The 12,069-nt window shown below is 39.6% G+C and overlaps 1 protein-coding gene across 6 annotated transcripts in view; it reads right to left on the bottom strand.

Moving 5' to 3' along the window:
- Positions 1–2,191: 2,191 nt before the first annotated feature.
- Positions 2,192–12,069, bottom strand: part of garnl3 (GTPase activating Rap/RanGAP domain like 3) — a 69,372-nt gene continuing 59,494 nt past the window's right edge. For 4 of the 6 annotated variants that reach the window (XM_051412181.1, XM_051412180.1, XM_051412182.1 and 1 more), the window contains 5 exons: positions 11,799–11,934; positions 9,638–9,697; positions 6,464–6,682; positions 6,140–6,260; positions 2,192–6,057 (listed from right to left, as the gene is read on the bottom strand). In XM_051412181.1, the coding sequence (XP_051268141.1) occupies positions 5,898–6,057; positions 6,140–6,260; positions 6,464–6,682; positions 9,638–9,697; positions 11,799–11,934 (696 nt within the window). In that variant the 3' untranslated portion in view covers positions 2,192–5,897. The remainder of the gene's footprint in view (positions 6,058–6,139; positions 6,261–6,463; positions 6,683–9,637; positions 9,698–11,798; positions 11,935–12,069) is intronic. The other 2 variants (XM_051412185.1, XM_051412183.1) reach the window with 1 other exon arrangement.

The raw sequence follows: 12,069 nt of genomic DNA, 5'->3' as shown, positions 1-12,069 counted from the left end.
CTAGCCTACCTCTCCAACAACTCTTCAATAATGAAATAATGCCACAAAACAAAAACAACAAAACCATAAACAAATAAGTAAGCCTGTAGGCAGCAGGTAATTGGGTGGCAAGTGGCAATTTTCAAACACTTTACAGCAACAAGAGAGACAGCAAAGGAATCTCAGGGGACCTAAGAACAGAGTTACAGACTGACTATGTCTCAGAGAGAAGAAAGGATCCGAAACCCGCTGGGTGAGCGGTTCCCCATTTTTCTTATGCCTTCAAGAATGGGTGTTGTCACTCCCGGATTGGCCAAGAGGGGAACCACCAAGCTGCTCTCCATCATTGTTGATGAGTCAGTCCCCACCCGCTTCCCATTCAACAGGTGAACTGAATCGACCTCTAACTCAGAGGAACGTTTCCGATTGATCCACAATGAAATAGGGAAAAGGAAAACCAAATAGCAGCATGAATTAATTAATAAATGACTGCTACATGCTCATGTTTCGTCTATTTACTGTACAATTTATGCAACACACATAAAACACGGCATGCAAGAACAACACAAAGTGAACCAAAAAAAAGCTCTGTTTTCATTGCCCCTGTTTGGTTCACATGAGGAGATCAGTTTATTTTGGACAGGACAGTCTATTGTTCAGTGGGTGTAGGCCTGGCTCTGTGCAGAGTGGCAGCAATTACTAGCACCAAGCAGCAGGCAGACAGAGTTAGAGAGAGTACAGACCAAAAACAGTGCTAAAAGAGGACTTACATCAACAAGTGATCAGAAAAACAAGGCTTCAAATGAATGATAATGCGTTATAGTTTACTTTGCTAAGTTCACCATATCAACTTAAAAGGTGATGATTACTGGTTCACAACTTGTTTCTGCTGACCGCAAGTGGCCTCAGTTATAGCTGGTTTAAGTCAAAGTACCAGTACCATGATCTACTGAATTCACAAAATATAATAAGTAAGTAAAAACAAAAAAGTTTCATTAACACAATGTACTTCTAGTATCAAAATAAAAGTTTGTATTCATATTGTATTTTTTATTTGTAAAGTATTGTATATATTTTTGACTTTTCTTGAATTTTTTTTTTTTTTAGATATTTGAAATTTTAAAGTCAACCATGAAGGTTGAGGGAGTGGATCTACTGGTTTAATCAGTAAAAATGTGTTGTATTTTTTATTTATTTTTTGGTCTTTTATTGCTTTTAATCGATTGATTGAGAGGGGATGACATGCAGCAAAGGGCCGCAGGTCGGACTTGAACCCTGGGCCACTGCAGCAGAATGTGTTGTATTTTATGAGATTATTCTATGTTTCATTTCTGTAAAATGTTAATATGAAAATTACAGCTGTAAAATATATGTAGCGGAGTAAAAAGTAGAATATTTGTCTCTGAAATGTTGTACAGTAGAAGCAAAAAGTAGCAGCAAGTGGAAATACTCAAGTACATACAAGTACTTCAGAACTGTACATTACCTGAGTAAATGCATTTGGCTACTTTCCACCACTGCTAATTAACAATCACAGGTTCCAATTTTCACCTTCTGAGAGAACAAATCATGTGGTTTCCTGCATGATCTCACCTGAACTCCTCATTAGCCTACATGGCAGCACAGGTGGTACTTAGTAGACCTTTGACTTTCCAGTTTAGTTTTTTGTATAATTACAGTAAAAACCACAGAGGCAGATGCACTTTGATCTGGTAGAAATTTAACTTCAAGTGGGGTTGTGTGTGTTTGCTCGTATCCCTCAGGAACTGTGCTACTGTGTCATTAACAGCTCAAAGTGATGAAAGGTTTTGAGGAATTCAGAGATGAGTTAAAGTTTAGTCTGCACTGGAAAAAGGGGGAAGAAACTTTTTTGAAAGCATTTTAGATATGAGATTTATTTTGCTTCAAACAAGCACATTTTAATGTCAGAGTGGTTAGTATTTTCACTTATTAAGATTTCTTAAAATAAGTCAAGATGTCCAGCTACCAAAAGTCTTAATTTTAGACCAAATGTATTATAGTAATATTTATTGACATGTGAACTAACAATTGCTTTAGCTATACCAGTGTTGATCAGTGGGACCACTTTTGTCCGGAAGAAAACATCTCAATAACTAGCCCAGAGAATGCCTGGACTCTGTTGGTAGTCCCATTGTTCAACATAAGACATCATTTGTAAAAAAAAAAAAAAAAAAAAAAAAAAGCCAAACAGTTCAAATTTCATAAATATTTATTACATATCAATGAACAGAATCGACTACTTTCACAGCAGTGGTCTACAGCACTTGTTTAAAATAATTGCTCAAATAATAATAATAATAATAATAATATAGTTCAGTTTCATTTGAGGCCACATTTGATACACAAACATTTACAAGTAGTACTTGGCATTAAAAACGATGGCGATACAATATTTTAAGACACTTGGTGTTTTTTTTGTTAATTTTCTTTCATTTTGATATCACAGAGAAGTTCAGCAACAGTCTAAACAGTAAATATAGATTCAAATACAAAAAAAAAACAAAACAAAAAACAGTGAAAATGCCAAGGGGAGGTAGGAACAAAGAGTACTCGACAGAAATACAGGAGAAATAGGAACATCATAAGTGGGAGAAGCAGTGTCACAAACTGTAACTGCCAGGCATCCCCCAGTCACCCACACTCATTCAGAGTAATAAACACTAAAGTAGAGTACCTTTGTAAAAATCCCCCTTCTTTTTCCCTTTTTAGTTTTTCTGACTTGTGTTATAGTGTTGGAGGGGTTCACACTGAGACAGGCAGGAGGAGAACAGAGGAATTGCGTGAGGGGAAAGGAGGAGGCTCATGCAAGATCTGAAGGCTGCTGTGTTGTGAAACCTCCACATAGAGGCGCTCTCATACCTACATTAGCAAAGTCAGAACCACAGCTCCCAGTTTGTTTCCCTACCCATCAGTGGATCCTTAAAGCTTTCTCTTTGAGTTTTCCTGTCTAGTGTTCATTATTCAGAACACTTTCCCGGTTTCATCTTCGATTCACACTGACTCACATGACTCATTTAACTTCCTCAGTACGAAGAAATAGTTTATTTATTCTAGAGAATGCAATTTCTGAATAAACTGCTGTGGGATTGCTGGCTGCTGGTAAGCTGACACAGAGCTGTATTGCTTAAACAGCGTTGCTTGATAACTGGATGAGTTGCCTTGCTGGCTTAACTTTATACGAACGAGTATGAAGAGTTGGGGGGGTATTAGCAAAGGGATAAAGGTTTAGTTTTAGTACAAGGACTTAAATTAGCTTAAGTGTAGGGATAATTCAGTGTCCTTGTAGGAATAAAGGTAATACACGCCCTGTACTAGAGGGATTTGAGTTGTTTCTCTGTGTGTGGGTCTATGTGTGTCTATGACCATGTGTTATTTATATCACTAAAACCTGTGAGACATGCCAGTGAATGTTTTTTTTTAATACATTTAAAAGAGCGTGCATGCATGTGTTTTTCCTATCGTGTATGTAGGCATATGTTATAGTTAGTTAAGTAACAGATCTGTTATAAAGCTACAGTGACACCACAGAGATCAGAGAAGCGGCCTCATCAGCAAATCTTAATCAGCTGTGTGTTGCCACCTGCAATTAATGGTTACCGTGGTGATGGTCAGGGCGTGACTCCTGGGTCAGACAGTTCAATTAACAGAGATTAAGCTGAGAGGCGCCACTCAAACTCTAGTGTATTACTCAAAGAGTGTAATTCCTATCGCCTTAATATGTGTTTGTGGTGTCAGAAATGTTAAAATCTCCTGAAATGTCTGGTGTCAGTTAACATTGGAGTCAGTGGGGCGGTCGCTGGGATAGTACCATTGTTTGAAAGACGTATTTTTCTACGGTTTGATGAAAACAAATTATGCAGGAAGAATGAAAATTATGGAGAAGCGGAAGTTGAAGAGATTTTTTTAAGAAGAGTTTAGGATACAAAAAGCAGCATACATTTTTTTTTTTAACAGAAAAGTGGAAGTGTGGGGTTTGAAAGAAGTGGACATTTAGAGCTTGTCTAATGAAAAACACTATTGAGTTGCATTATGGGAAATGTAGGATCTGTCATCTTTGGAGCTTGGGCCAGACTAGAGACTAAAAGTCAAAATATCTGTCTCCTCTGATTCCTCCAACTTTATGGAAGTGCAATACTAAATTCCCTGTTCTGACTAAAAGTTGCCCTTCCTAGACAGATTTTGAATGAGGATGACCAGCAAATTTGGTTACAACTAATAACTGTCAGTGTCTGACCAAAAACCAGTTCAGTTAGGGGCCTGTCTGATAACTGATCAGTAATATAAACTACAGTATGTGCAGACATGTTGGCTTTCAAGACGTGTGTAGCTGTTTGTCAATGCACACATGGTCAGCGGTGTCTGGTGAATTGGCTCATAATTCATAGCTGTACCCCTGGACCAGGTGTCCCAGCTGTAAATGAGTCTTTTACTTGACATCTGGAATGAAAACCAGCAGGGCATTTGGACTCTAAAACTGGAAAACCCCTCTGTGGCTAAGATTTTAAATCACAAAAACATTCAGTTTTAAAGTAGCTATACTGACAGTGAATGCTGAATCCCTAAAATGGTTATTTCGGCTGTGCAATATAATATATATATATATATATATATATATATATATATATATATATATATATGGGATGTGGAAAAATATTCAACAATTTTATTGAAGTGTATTTAGTAGTCAAGTTTTAGCTCACTTTGAGTCTCAATCATTTCAGTCTATGACAATATACTGTATTTTAACTAGTTTTAAGCTAAAATGTTTAGCTTTGTCTATAATTCTTTCTTTCCTTCTTGTACCATCGTACTAAAGGCATTAGTCCTTTTAACATCTCCACTCTTTCTGTCGTCTCAGGTTGTGGTTTGCTTTATTCTGCTATGTTTGGTATGATGTCGCAGACCTCATGGTTTCCAAAGAAGATATTTTTTGGAGCAGAAGACACAATAGTTGTAGCAAAGGCAGGTCATGCAGATTTAAGGTTGGCTCATTCTCATGGGGTAGAATTTTGAGAGCATGTGGCTTTGAGAGAGTGCCTCCAGTAAGTGAATTTATCCAAGCTGAATGGAGTTGTGGGTCACCATAGTAATCTAATGTGGACTACAATCATGGCTGCTACTGTCAGACACCAGAATACGGTGGCTGTTAGAAGTGTAGTTTAGTGGAGGATGCTGGGAAATGGCACTTGTGGGAGACTTTGCCTCCAGCCCTGTCTACCTGTATACTGTGAATAAGGAGAGGAATAAGGACTAATATGTGCAGAGAGCATAAAACATCATACTTTTACTAAATATGGGAATAAAATGAATTTTTATAATATATCTATAAATATGCATTGCAGGCATGACAGGCATATACGCCTGTCACTGTGTATGCATTTTCATGTATAAACAGATGTACACATACATATGCATATCATACAACATTTGAAAGTGAATTGGAAATAATCACATAATATACAACACATATTAAGCTCTAGCAACTTCAGAGGGCATTGTGAACGAGATTTTTGTTGTGCCTCGGTGCGCAGATTTACATTCAGTTTGTGGTTTGGGATCAAACCGTTAACATTATATCAAGGCTGTTAAAGAAGTCTGAATAAACCCTGGCATCTTACACAACCTCATCGCCTCTTTGGGTTATTTGCTGCGGGGCAACACAAACACCCAACACTCAGTGGCTGAGGGACTGCTCGTGAAAGCAAACAAGAACACAGACAAATCTCCCACTGCACCCATCTTGTGCATTGAACTGGGAGACCCAGGATACAGGGATATAAACAAAACAAAAAAGACAAGATAAAACAAATTAATAGCAAACCAACCAAAACAATAAAATAATGGTGACAGTACAGGAGTGGGTGGGCAGAGAAGTGCACGACGGGATTGTCTTCACTTTAGGTCCAGGACATCTTCTTCAAGGACGTGGAGAGGGCAAAGGCGCTGGCGAGAGGCGGACTCTCTGCTCGCAGCACCACCTTCTCTGGCTCTGCCTCAGAACTGGATGAACAATGCAGCTGGACGTCCAAGTCGGTTTCAACAGACTCTGAGGCTAACCTGTTGTGCACAGAAAGATATGACTCCAACTCACATTACGCAACTGTTAAATGTGCAATACTGCTGCGGTTAAATCTGTCACCTGTCACTGTTTGTTGACGTCAGTGCTCGTGCTTTGGGCTCCTCCTCAGTGTTCTTCTTGCTCATCTTCCTCTGTTTGACTGTTCCACTGTCTGACTTCCCACTTGGTTCCTCTGTCAAGCCTTTGTTGGTATGAGGTAACAGAAAATGTCAGATTTTAGACAATTTGTTTGACTTTCACTTTCTTGATGAGACTTAGATGAACGTACAGAAATAAGAATCATCAACTCTCAGCAAGAAAAGCTAACAGGCTTCCCCAAATGTCAAACTATTGCTTTAACACACTCATTAATATAGTCACATAATGCAAAATTTCTTATTTTACCCAGCAGCTCCTTCCGTGTGCGGCTGGCTATCTCTTTGATCTCCATGCGGGACAGGGACAGTGAGTGTGTAGCAGAGATGAGGGGAGTCGGGGGCACCATGGTGGGTGCCGGCGTCGTCAGAACCTTGTTGACCAGTGGTGACTTGAGGGGTCTTTCGATGCTACGGCCGACTAAGTTACACAGAGGGATCTTGAACATGTGCTTACATGCTGCCTCACCTGGGGGAAAGAAATGGATGGAGAAGGAAGAGAGCAGCGGGGAAAGTCAGAAAGAAGGAGGGAGGCAGGTGACAAGAAGAAGACATGAAACAAAAGATAAAAAGAGCAAAGATGGGAACAGAATGTCGGAAAAGAGATGCGTATAAAAGGGAGAGGAAATGTGTGGCAGTTAATGAGAAATGTATGAAACTCATGGCCTGATGCACTACAATGTGTTTGCATGTTTTAGCTAAAAAAAAAGAAGAGAGCATATTTAAAGCATGCCATACGTAGCCACTGAACATTTTGCTTCTTTGTATTTAATTTTTTGTCAGAGAATGCCGTTGGAAATAGTGACAATTTCTCAAACTACATAAATTGATATTTTTGAAAATATGCTTATTTGATTTAGATGAGAGGATAGACACCACTCTCATGTCTGGTAAATATGAAGTTAAGCCTGCAGGTGGAAAGACAGCTCGCTGTCTCTGTCCGAAGGTCAACATTTCTTAAAAATCTGACTACCAACATCCTGAAAGCTCACTAATTAACATTCCTCATTTGTTTAATGCGTACAAAAATCAAAGTGTGACAATGTCAATTTGTTAATAACTTTGTCCTAGCGTCAGTTTATAAAAAATAGATATTTCTGATCAGAAGGTATTTTCAGATTTACTAAAGAATATTCTAACCACCTGCATGATAAAGTTGCGTCTTTGTTTCCTAATCCAAAGAAATAAAATATCCAGCCAACTGAAACACAGGGGCAACTTGAGAAACGGGTTAAAAATTTACATTTTTTTTTATCTTTCAAAGACACAAAACAATTGCTTACCTCTCTTATCCTGATATAGCTAATGCTAATACATTAATAAGAGGCACAAACTGGAGATAGCTGTTTACTCCTGCTTCTTTATGCTATGCTAAGCTAACTCCCTGGTGCCAGACAGACATGAGAGTGCTATTGATTTTCTCATGTAATCTCTGGCAAGAATATTCCCCAAAATACCCAACTATTCCTTTTAAAACCTTCTTGGTGGTGCATTCAAGTGCATTCAACTAAAGCCTCGCTCTCTTGTTTTATATTGTCAGAAAATCAAACTCACAACACAAACATACTGTAGATGTTGTTAGAAGCATTATAAAAGCTGGTCAATTCGTGTAAAAAAAAGAAAGAATGCACCGGTAGAGAGTTTTCAAAACAGACACTGATTGCAACAGCATTTTTCCTACAAAGCTGTGTTCATTGTGATGGATAACCAGCCTCGAGCAAATCTCAACCCTCTGCACATCAATTTTCATAGCACAGAAAAATGATTGTAAGAAAGCTTAAAACTTGTGGTGTGATTTGGAAAATAGTCAATGTAATGCAGTTTATGTAACTGGATTAACTAAAACATGCAAAATTACTTTTTTTGTGACTTTATATAAACCCAAAGTCTCTCTCTCACTTACACACTCAACCTGGAGGTTGACGGGCTAATACAATAGAACCAGACGTCCATTTTCAAATGAAGACACTTTAAAGTGATTAATAGTTCTATTTACTGAAACGGCATGTGATCTTAAAATTAATCGTCCTTCTCACAGAGAGATAATGCAATATAACTGTTCAGATGTAGCCATTTATAGCAGACCATCTATTATTCAGCGGAGACTATAAAGTCTGTTTGGGGCACATTTAATGGATGTTGGGAGTTTTTTCAGATGGCACAATCTGCCCGCAAAGCTGCATTGTGTCAACCTGCAGTGCCCAATTGCGTCACGAGGGAGCAGCATTGCAGTGCAGCACCCGTTGAGACAGGCTGGTAGTAACATGGATGAGACTGAATTAATGTGAAGGCTACGCTGCACAAAGGAGGACCGTCTCATCTGAAATGTCAGCGGTTGAGAGGTGAGTAAAGAGCCACGGAGAAAAATAGAGGGTCACTGCTGATGTTTGACAGGTACACTGTGTTAGCGTTGTTACAGATCCTCTCTCCTGTACCTGCGCTGTCATACAGGAAAAAAAATGGCAATAAAACCAAAATGTGGGAAAGCATGCAGTTATTTGGAATATATAGTCACAGAGATCAATATATTCCACATGCATTTCTGGACCAGGGGAAGTGTCATGCTCCATCGCACTGGCAAATGAATTAAATATAAATATTAGGGTTTTCAGCACTAATTGAGGTCGAATTCTCCAGAGCTGCTTTGCTGCAGGTCTTCGGTGTGTGTTTAAGCCAGTGGAGGGAAGTGGTGGCCAGCAGCCACATCAGTAACAGCATCTTGTTCACATTACTGATGCGATTACATCAGATGAAACCCTCCCCAAGGAGCAGATACGGCAGGCGCACAGGCAGTTAGAGGATGGGATTTTTGTCAGCACCCCTTCCACCTTTCTTCCCCTTCTTCAGCCTCCTCCCACCTCCCTCTGCTATACAGCCCCCCACCCACCCTCACCCTCAGATTGTGGCACCGCTGTTTGGACTACCACTTTGGATCGAAGAGAGGGCTGACAAAAGTCTCCATGGCGACAGTGCAATCTGTAAATCATGCTGCGGCAGACGTGTCTTCTCCTTCCCTCTTTCCCTTTTCTACCTCCTTCTCTCCCCAACCTCCTGCTTGTACACAACCCCTCCCTTTTCTCTCGCAGTCATGCATACCTTCTCTGCGTCTCCTCCTCTCTTCCCCCCCACGTAATTTAAAAATCCCTCTGCCTTGATCGACGTTATCTCCTCTGCTTCACTTTTTACTTTGCACTCTATCACCTTTTTCCTCACTCTCTCCTCGCACTAATGCTTTAATTAGTTAAGACAGAAGGGGGGATGGGGAAGACATAATGTTCACTTAACATTCAACCAACGTTCAAGTCAACATGCCGCCTTGGAGCAGACAGGGTGATACACTCTGGGAGCATGTGCATGTTAGTGGGGCAGCAATATGAGCGTTTTCATGAACTGAGAACGAGTTGTGGGAGAAATCCTGCAGTACCTTCGGCATCCTTAGACATGTACAGGGAAAGCTTGGTACCATAGGGGATCCGTATAGAATCTGAACCAGGGATGAAGAAGAGGGTTACACAAACGGAACACACACAGTAACATATATTTAGGCACACACACACACACACACACACACACACACACACAGCAGGTTCTCTGTTAGGTAACTCCCAGTGATGCAGAATCAGATGCATAACCAGCTAAAACAGGAAAGAAAATGAGAATCCCTTCGAGAGAAATGATTACCCGAACCAGCCTAAAAGCATAAAGCCCATCCTTGGCTAATTGCAGCGGCGACAGCCAAACCTTCCTCCCTGTTAGCCTTAATGGGACCTGTAAATACCCACTCCCCCCAGGAAAACAGAGAAGGTCTGCCTTGATGGTGAAGCAGGAGCCACACAACCAGGACATTTAAATATTTTTTTTAATTATTGTTTTCCTCCAGCCTTGTCCTTCACTGCAGCCCTCAGAAGTACATGGATGCACTTTGTGTCCCTTTTAACAGAGAGAAAGTCTAATGAACAACGTGAAGTTGACATTGCCGCGATCCATCAGGTCTGTTGGCTCTGAATGACAAACCTGTATGTCATTATCAACATTAATGACAGCTGTGCATCACAAATATATGCCCCATTTTCAGACAGTTGTTTCAATATGGAAGAGGTCAGTCGTGGGGGGAAGGGAGACTCCGAATGGTCAAATACACAATGAAAGATGGAGGAGGGAGTGGAAGTGGGCTGGAGGGTGGGAGGGAGAGGCTCATATTGATCCTCAATCATCCTTGAAAGCATTCTCTGCCAAGGAGGACACTTTTATTGTGTCCCTTGAATGGTGGTGGTGGTGGTGGGAGGAGGTATGTGGGTGATTAGTCTGTTCCTCTTTTTGTAATTTGTGGTTTGTAAGAATTTTAATGATGCTTTTTAATGTCTGAGCCCTTTAACTACAAATTACATTTACAAACTGCCAACCATTTTCCATATAATTAATATTTAGTCTGAATTGCTACCTATGTCGCAACCATGGGTCTCCATTCATTTAATTGTTGTTTGAAAATCAATTTGCAAGAGACACACAATAGATCACAGTAGACATTTTGTTGCCTTGTTTTATGTCAACGTTATGTTATCATTGCATAAAAGTTAAGTTATATTGATGACTGTTTTGAAAATTGCTGTGTTCAAGGAAGCTCCAAGACCAAAATCAACAATGCATTGATGCTACTTTAAAGCATTACCTGTGTAACCAAAGCCTGATACAGTTTATTTATTGGTACCAACTTTATTCTAAAAACGTGCAAAACATATCTCATATTATCCTTTCTACCATGTATGTGCTTGTTTCTCTTCTATGTTAGATAGACTGACAACATTACTCGTCAAAGCATTGCTCATCAGCCGTAAGCTCTTGGATGTCAGAGGGTCCTTGAACACACCAGCAGGGAAAGTTATCAAAATGATTCAGGTTTGCACTGACAAAAGGAACAATGACAGTGAAACAAATTAATTACCTTTCTTCTGTTGTGTTAACGAGCTTCTTATGCCGTTCTCCAAGTTTATGCATCTGTTTCTTCTCTTACTTAACTATAAATAAGTATTAAATAAATATAATTATTTATTTAATACATCCAAATACTAAAGGATTAAAACCACGTTTTTAAAAATGGCTGGAGATTAATCAGAAATCTTTGGAAAATGGTCAGCTGTAATGTAAAGTTAACAAGATTTGTAGGTAATTAGTAGGGTTATATAAGTTATATTAAAAATGCAGCTATGGAAAGGAGATTTTCTGAAGATCTGGATCTGAAGCACCAACGATTTTCATAATTGTCTAGACTAAATTATGTCAGCATCACACAGTGTGGAAAGGATGAGGTAATAACGATGGAAGAGATGAATGCAATTAAATCTTTTTTTTTATCTTGCCCTAGAAACACACAATTTAACAGTGAGAAATAAAGGAGAAAGGCTGTGGCTTCAACAAACCATTCTGCTGAGACGAGTTTATGTAAATGGATCTTGAGCTGTAGGCTAATGCAGCAGCATCCAAAGTCAAACAGGTCTGCAGGCAACATTGACATTTGAAAATCTTTCATACCGAAGCACTATTCACAATATGAACATCCTCTAGTGCTTTTGCTGCGCGGGGCTTACCATCACCAAGCGGTGAGGGGAACACTGGCATCTCGTAGCCAGTGGGCGTCTGCGGGGAACTCTGGGAACTGGTGTCTCTCGAACTGCAGTTGGAGGCTGAGCTCACCGGAGCCGACGAAACAAAATAGATGTCCGACTATGGGTGGAAAAACAGGATGTAGAGAGGAAATAAGATCAATACAGAGACATGTAACATGTAACAATACCAGAGATGACAGAGGCAGAAAAAAACATAACAATGGATTAGAAAAGGAAAAATTATTTTTATAGT

Source organism: Dicentrarchus labrax, unplaced genomic scaffold (genome assembly GCF_905237075.1).
Source record: "Dicentrarchus labrax unplaced genomic scaffold, dlabrax2021, whole genome shotgun sequence".
In the NCBI taxonomy this organism is placed as follows: Eukaryota; Metazoa; Chordata; class Actinopteri; family Moronidae; genus Dicentrarchus; species Dicentrarchus labrax.
Note: the sequence above shows the minus strand (reverse complement) of the source record. Positions and strands in the feature narration are given on the sequence as shown.